The sequence below is a fragment of the Paralichthys olivaceus genome, chromosome 5 (genome assembly GCF_024713975.1).
Source record: "Paralichthys olivaceus isolate ysfri-2021 chromosome 5, ASM2471397v2, whole genome shotgun sequence".
NCBI classification, from domain to species: Eukaryota; Metazoa; Chordata; class Actinopteri; order Pleuronectiformes; family Paralichthyidae; genus Paralichthys; species Paralichthys olivaceus.
The window spans coordinates 8,963,390-8,971,790 of record NC_091097.1 but is presented as its reverse complement, the minus strand read 5'-3'; the positions used below and the strand labels follow the sequence as shown (position 1 = coordinate 8,971,790).

General features: G+C 38.3%; 1 protein-coding gene across 1 annotated transcript; it reads left to right on the top strand.

Annotated features, from left to right (window-relative positions):
- Positions 1-14: 14 nt before the first annotated feature.
- Positions 15-8,292, top strand: mlx (MAX dimerization protein MLX). Its single transcript, XM_020094740.2, has 8 exons — positions 15-292; positions 1,437-1,476; positions 1,623-1,712; positions 3,708-3,817; positions 3,939-4,041; positions 4,418-4,517; positions 5,595-5,796; positions 6,347-8,292. Exons 1-8 carry the CDS (start codon positions 254-256, stop codon positions 6,401-6,403), a joined length of 741 nt encoding a protein of 246 aa, XP_019950299.1. The 5' UTR covers positions 15-253; the 3' UTR covers positions 6,404-8,292.
- The last annotated feature ends 109 nt before the right edge of the window (positions 8,293-8,401 follow it).

The following is an 8,401-nucleotide window of genomic DNA, read 5'->3' as shown; positions in this document are numbered from 1 at the left end:
TAAAGGTTCAGTGTGTAGAATTTGAAGTCCCATATTGCAGCTGACACACTAGTGAAAACATCACTAGGATTATCTTATATTCAGTTGCTGCTAATAGATTCCTTTCACCTGAATCTTACACACTGACGATGAGAATAATTCTCTCATCACAAAGAAGGGTTCGCTCCTCTGAAATTTTCCAAAGTGAAAGGAACTGGAATTGACGAGGTGCCCTGGAAGGCAGCAGGGCTATCGGTAATGTAGCACTATAAAGATGACGGACCCGACCGCGTCTCCTGAAGACCACTGGAAAGTAAGAAACTTTCCCGTCGGTTCATCTTCATCTTTCTGTTCACCTGACTCGCACGACTGTTGTGTGACAACAGCGATAAGTGACACAGGGTCGTGTGCCTGAAAGTTGACGTTTGGTTCAGGAGCAGAGCTGCGTTAGCTCCACGGCTAACGTTAGCTTGTTGTGAAGCTGTTAGCGGTTAGCTAGCTAGTTAAAGTAAACAAAACGCCCTGAGAGGGGAACTCGTTTTGTCCATTTACAGTTTATGTGTTCGTGAGTGAGAAGTAAGTGAGAAGATGATCAGTGTTTCCTTATTGTTTGCTCATTTTAAAGGTTCATGTGGGATGCAGCTTTATTGAAGAACTATAGCAACATGTAGAGTTGTTTTTTTCCCTTTAAAAGTTAGTGATCATTTTAAATCCAACACTGATGTAGCTTCAAAAATATATTTACTTGTATAAGTATTGCTTGAAGCTTTCGACAAGATCATGTATATCCATTATTTCTGTGGTATCTGATTATAACTTTCAAAATTAAAAAGCGTATGAAAGTGAAGATTTATTGCATTTAATGTAGCATGTATTGTCGTTAGCTGTTAAAAGACACTGATGCAGCTTTATTCATTTGTAATTAGGAGGTGACTTGCTATCACACGTATTGACTGAAGCTGTAGAACAATTAATAAAGCTGTTGATCTTATCTTACAAAGTCTATTTTCAAATGTAACATTTCTTTTCCTTTTTTTTTATTGTAGTTCTTGTGTGATTTTGAGAGAGTGAAACCTAAAATATTCCTTGTCAAACACTGTCAACATGTAGCAGGAAGAAATAAAAGGCATTGTGTTTTACCCCCTGGTAGCATTAATGGAAACTGTTCCTAACTTTAGGAACCACAAATTGCAGTATTATTGTGTTTTGATGTCCTAGATCCAACATTGCACCTGTGATTGAAGTTGTGATTTGGTCCAGCTCTTTACCCGCTGCACACTTGAACAGCACAAATCAGGGCAATGCTCAGTTGGGGGTCCCGTCAATTTTATCAGAACCAGCTAGCAATTGGTTAATTGTCAGTAAATTTAGGGCAGCACAATTTTCCTCTAGTGGTTCCATCCTCTCAGCCTCTATTCTCACCTTTTTCCATCTTCTGTTGTCTGGTGATGGCGCAGCAAACAGACAGTGCCTTCAGCGACAGTGGCTTTGACCATAGTGAGTATTCAGTCTGTTTATATCCTGTATTTTGTCATATTATTCAATATTTAAACTGTTATTGGGATCTTGATTTTCTGCTGGTTTGAGATTATTTGGTCAATCTTGTTCTGGTCTTTTTTTTTTTTTGCTGTCTTGCTTTGTAGGTTTCTTCACTGAAACAGCCAGAAAGGGTACAGTGGTCTCCAGGGCCAATAGCATTGGCTCAACAAGTGCCTCTTCAGTACCAAACACAGGTATTGTGGTTGTAATAGCAGCGATTTACCGTTGTGGTTCAATATAGAATTTGTTCAACTTCAAGATTGTGATGGAAATGTTTGCTTGCCAACACCTCACACTGAATGATTTCTCTAAAATCTGTGTACTGTGTTATCTAAAAAATATTATTTCTATAAAATAATTTACTTATTTGAATATCATCCTTTATTTAAAGTAAGAGGTCATTGTTAAATGGACTCTGAGCCTGCTTTCTTTCACTTTGTCCTCTGCCAAGAAAAACCTGTTCTGCTACTCATTACAGGTTTTACTGTACTTGGGCAGGTGCAGTAGAGCACTAGAAGACATGTAGGTACTGTAATAGGGTGTAAATATATGATATTAACAGAGAATAACAGAATACACTGCATATTCATGTTTAACAAACTGCAATGCATTCTGAACTGAAAATTCTATTCTGTAGCTTTTATTCAGATTCTATCAACTTGGTTTCATATATTTTATGAAATAATGTTAGTCTTGCATATCAATCAGTATTAGCTGTATTTTTATTTGGTCCCTGACTTGGGTTTTAAATCAGTTGCTGCCTGTCGATTAATATTTTGCACAGGCCAGTTCAAAGTGCATCACAGGAATGAATATGACTTAATTGAAGCTTGAACCATCTTCTCTTGCATGGTGAGACGTACTGGTCAAGTGTTGTCAAGATAAACATATTTTTAAATTGACCTGGCATCTGGGAAACTAAAGAGCCTGCTGTCAGAAAAATCTAAATTTAGTTTAAGTTGATTATAAGAAAACATATTATAGCATTTGTCAGTACATTAGGGCGTAGTTAGTCACTGACTGAGGTCATTTACAACTGCAGTAGGTGGGATAACTGGAAAAGTAGTTGAATGTATAGTCCCCTCTGTAGGACAATGACTACTAACATTTTGAGATGGAGTGTCTCTGTCCTAAGCCCCTCCCATCAGACGAGCAAGGGCAGAGGCACACACTTCATACACGCTCATCACTGCAAGCCAGCCCATGACTGTATCTACTCACGTGGCTTCATGTAATAGAGGCAAATGTTATGTGATACAGACATTTGCAGCATTTCTGCATAACTTAACACATTAATAAAAAATAAAAAAAGAACTGAACAAATAACAACCTGGTGGGAGTGTGTCGAAAGTCCAGATGAACACTTCCTTCTTCATGATGAAGCTGTTCCACATTGTCTCTTGTTTGTCCACTGTCACCATAGAGATAATCTATTTGGAGTCATTGTCTATTACACAGTATGTGCAGTACTGTGCACAGAATCCAGGGCTATCCATGTGCTTATCTCATTTAAAAACAAAATAAGAACATTTTCAGATATTGAAACACACATTTATGCTTCACTTTACTGGATATGATTGAGACATTCTGGTTTAAAAATAATGTGTGTAGAAAATAGGGCTGGGCAATTAACCGATAATTTATTGAAACCGACATTTATAACCTCTAACAAAATTAATCTTGCTCATGTCGGTTCAAGGTTCACTGTGTAGAATTTAGTGAAATCTAGTGGTGAAGTTGAATGTTGCAGCCGAATACCCCCTCACCTCAACCTCTCCTTCCAAACATGAAAAAGAACCTGTGGAAGCCTTCAGTTCAAAACTCAAAAGGTTTTTAGTTTGTTCAGTTTGGACGACTGTAAAAACATTGTGGCCTCTATAGAGAGGACCTGCTCCTGATGTAAATATAAAGTATTTAAATAAAAAGGGCCCATTTTAGGGTAAAGAAAACAACACTGGTATTTCACTATTGTTGGGAAATAATTATTCTGCACTTCTCATCCCAGAACATCTTTTGGTGTCCATACAGTCGATGTCATGTATCTTGATATAGGTCGAACTTCCCACCATCCACAGGTTCATGAATTTAAAGAGTAACACCACCTTTGCACAGTTGTTTTCAGAGAGGAAGATTTTCAGGACCAGCCTAAAGTTTCCCACTTTAATATGATGTAATATGTTTTTGAACAGATGACGAAGATAGTGACTACAGACATGAGACGTCATATAAGGACTCATATAAAGATCGACGGAGACAAGCGCACTCCCAGGCTGAGCAGAAGCGTAGAGATGCTATCAAGGTAAAGCTACAATACGATGCAGTTGGTCTCTGCGACCTACTTAAAGTTTGAGTTGTGTATTTTAAATTTTTCTTTTACTAGTTATTAATGATCTTTTCTTTTTTTTCTTTTTCTTTTCTAGAAAGGTTATGATGACCTCCAGGGAATAGTTCCAACCTGTCAGCAGCAGTCTGACATTGCAGTGGGAGCACAGAAAATTAGCAAAGCAACCATTCTGCAGAAAAGTAAGACGTGATGTTGTCTTATTGGATGAAGTCATGGGTATTTGTCAAAGTAGTTTATACATCATTCAACAGTTTACTGTCTCCATCAGGTCAGAGATTTCTGTCAAACTTAGCATTATTACCAAGTCGTAATTTAAAACCGCATATCACCAAAACCGGCAGTGTTACCAGTGTAATTCTCACAAATCTGCATGCATGCTGCTTTTAGCCCATAATCACAGATACAGCCTTACAGGCTCACAAAGGTATTTATATATATGTCAGGGTTATTTGTTGGAGGGATAAGACCTAGGTAGAGAAATTTTATCAAATTGTACTTCAGGTTTTGTACAATGAAGACGCCCTGACTGATGCATGTCTGTGTTTTATTTCTCAGCAATTGACTACATCCATTTTCTTCATAAAGAAAAGAAGAAGCAAGAGGAGGAAGTTTCTGTATTAAGAAAAGAAGTGATGGCGTTGAAGATCATGAAAACGTGAGAAAGTTACTTGCAGACTGTCAAAGACACTATTTTTCCATAATCTTCTCCACAGTTGCAATATTTTTTTTTTTGGGCAAACTAATGCATCCCTACTTGAAGGCAAACCCTGAAAAGATATCTTCCTCATTTGAATTTCGAAGTCATGAATGTTCTGCATCCAGACAGATGAAAAGATGGATTTTAAAAGAAATGCTGCGCCTGCACAAAAAGAGAAATCTCTTGAGTGAGAAATGCTTTGATAGGAGCCCTTACACAGCACAAGTAAAGTTACTATCAGATCTAAGAAAAATAGGAGGAAATGCCCTGTAAATGCTGCTTTTTTTTATCTGTTACACTTGCTGTAGAGGCTTACAATTCCATCTAGTGTATGGAAAGAATGGATCACGTTAATCCTCTTTTTTTATCAGTTGTAACCATTAGGGCGCTTTAACACCGAACTTGTTTGATCCAGACCTTCAGACTTCCCGGTTTTATTCAGAAACAAAATAAGAGTTGCGAAAGGTGCATCGGACCGTGGATCAAACGAATCACGGTCAAAATTGTTTTTTGGATAGTTCAGACCAATTGCAGGAAGTTGAGACAGCATCTAACAAGAAAAAGAAGCATAGACGGCTCGCAGGATCGCCTCAGACGATATAATGTTTTAACGATGAGGACATTCAGTTGGCACATTTAAACTAGTCTCGACTACTGCGGCTGAAGTTGGTGATGCTGACAGTAATGATATCATACACTATGACATTGGTAAAGGAATTAACAAAGTCAGCCAGTTCATTCCAATGTAAAGACACATTTTTTTCTATGCACTTTATTCAAAAAAGCTAACAAATACAATAATACGCTGATGTCAGACACACCTGTCGACTAACAAATCAATGTAAAAGAATAGGTAGACACAGCCCACGTAGGTGATAGAGACAGGACGTACACATGTTGTACAAAAGTGTTGCATCTGCTCCACAATGTGAAACCAAAACTAACTGGATCGAATGTAAACAATGCAACAAAGACATGAACCTTGGTTCAAACGTTAAGTGTCTTTAGGTCAACAGTAATTGTCTTCTCTAATAGGAACTACGAGCACATAGTGAATGCCCACCAGAACAACCCACAGCAGGGAGAAGATCAGGTGTCTGACCAGGTCAAGTTCAACATCTTTCAGAGCATCATGGACTCTCTGTTCCTGTCTTTCAACAACTCTGTGTCAGTGAACAGCTTCCAGGAGCTCTCCGCCTGTGTTTTCAGCTGGATCGAGGAGCACTGCAAGCCACAGGTAAGGAATAAGGAGTAATTATATTGCAGACAGCAGATCAGGTGCATATGGATTGTTATTATACATGGAATAACTATAAGCATTGCTTCTAGGGCTGTCATTATTTTAGATTATCAAAGCCAAAGGAATCCACAATACTGATATTAGCACAAAATCTACAGAAAGTTTGAAAAGGAATCTGTCAATTTCTTCAATTTTTGGCATGATCATGATTACACTTCAAGTTGAAGATGTTATTATAGATGATTGGAGAGAGGTAATGCGATCATAGATGACCCAATTGTCTCCTGAATGTATTAAATTGTTTGATCATAAAAAATATTATATGTCACTTGCCCCGCTTTAGTTTTAGGTCTGCATCTTCCGTAGATAATAAACAAGTGGCGACACAAACACACAGTTACTGCATCAAGACAGAAAGAAATTGAAAAAAAAATAATTAAATCAATATATCAATTATTTTATCTAAATTTCATGATTATCGTCAATACCAGTACATCACAACACCTGAGATGATCAAAGCTTTTGTGCCTCCTCTGTTCTCTCCCAGACACTGAGGGAGTTTGTGGTTGGCGTGCTCCAACAGCTCAGCGGTCAGCTGTATTGATCGGGTGAAACCTCTGGACTCAGCTCCCAGTTATTGGGGCTTGCTCTGGCCTCTCAGGGTGGAGACTGCTATCAGCCTCAGGCCACACCACAGCATCTACACTCACTTCAGCTCCTCTGTGACTCCTTGGCTGCAATTGAATTACCTCAACCCCCACGGTGGGCAGAGATTAAAAGCTGCATTGGATTGTTTGAGATAACATTCTGATTGTACGTGTACATACACAGAGTCTAAGCCTCATCCGCCTCAGCGGACGATTCATACTTCTTGTTGTTTTGCTAAGAAGCTCATGAGGAAACGGCGCTCAGGAGTCAAAACAACTGTACGTTTGCAAACCAATGTGTCGTGTTAAATGCATTAAGCTTTTACTTTATTTTAGTTTTAGTTTTTTTTTTTACGGTAACTGCCTGAGTTAAATGATGGTATTTGTTCTGCAGCCTGTTAATTTAACAAAATGGAAATAGTGAGAAGCGCGAGTACACACCGCTCTCTGCCCCATCGAGCACAAGTTTTTTTTCACGCTGAACCAAAAGGTTCCTCTCATCCACACCACTCCTGAACCACAGCAGACAATGGAGAATTCTCCACCACTACTGTTCTACTGCAGGGTACCTGTCCCCTCTCCTAACTGTGCTCTCAGGCCGTTTTTTTTATTTCTAGCCTTAGTGACACGGACTGTGAAGTTTTTATCAAAGCGGCTGTGACGAGCCAAAGATGCTGCGATGTCACGGTTGGCAGGTGTGTAATGAGGCAGCATACAGGTCCGACCTGTGTATCCGTGTTTATATTCAGTCTATGGACTTCACTGCACACTGTGAAGAGATTCTCTTTATTTACAGTTATTCAGTTGCAGATATACATGTTTATTCTGAAGATGATTTTAAATACAAAGTGTTGATTTCTTTGATTTTCATACCATCATGTTAAATTCTGTTTATCTTGGGTGACAGTGGCTTTTGTGCTTAGTAACAGTTCAGTAGAAATTATGTTATAGCCTCTGTCTGTGATTAAAGAAATGTTTTGATTATCCAGGACTGTTCTTAACATCCAGTCCCAGGAGAGATTGTGAACAGACCAAAGCACAGATCTACAGACAATCTGCACTGAATGAAAACAGTTGAGATGACAATCTCATTTTGAGTCAGTTCTGTACTTGCTTTTCTCTTGCTTTACTCACAGGGAAACAGATTTCTGGTTGGTTTTTTTTCAGTGGTTAAAAGCCATCTACACTCACAGGTGACTTCAAGAGGTTTGCCTCTCAAAACACTAGCTCTGCCTTTACTTAAAATAATAATTTTGATGATAAGGGAGGGTATTGATTTAAATAAATGTTTATCATTGAGGCTGTAGTTGGCATTGGTGTTGAACCGAGGTAATATTAGGTGTTTGCACTTTAACATGTTTAAACATAACACAGTCCAGTGCAACACCATAACCACTATGCGTTAAGAAAACAAGTTAAAATAATATCTCTAATTCAAATAAGCTGCAACCATTTTCAGCCAATTCTGGTCCCTCTAAATATGATTCTTTTTCCCATCAAAATCCAGGAGGAAAGAAAAACTGCTGGATCTGCCTGTTTGTCTGGATATGAGCCAAAATTCAGTGGCGTCTTTCAAGTTCATACATATTTTATAAAGTTTTGTGGAAATATTTTGTCCTGCTTATTTTTTAAGTTTAACCGACTGGGTTGAAAATATAACCTCCTTGGTAATTTGTTTTTTGGATTCATGGCTGCACTGTTGTATTGGATGGCATAAGATTTTACAAGTGCACCCAATAAAGTGGCCACCCCTTGTATATGACCATTCACGAGTGTTGTCAACCTGTAAATAAAAAGGTGTTTGACCAAAGTGCAATTTGAAAATAAAGTGAGCAGGAAAACAGTGGCCTCTGTCTCTGCAGCTGATGAAAAAAACCTTCAGTGTTTTAAGAAAACTGAGAAAAAGATGAGTTTGATCGTGTTGTTTAAGAAATTCAAATTTCCAAATTCAGCAT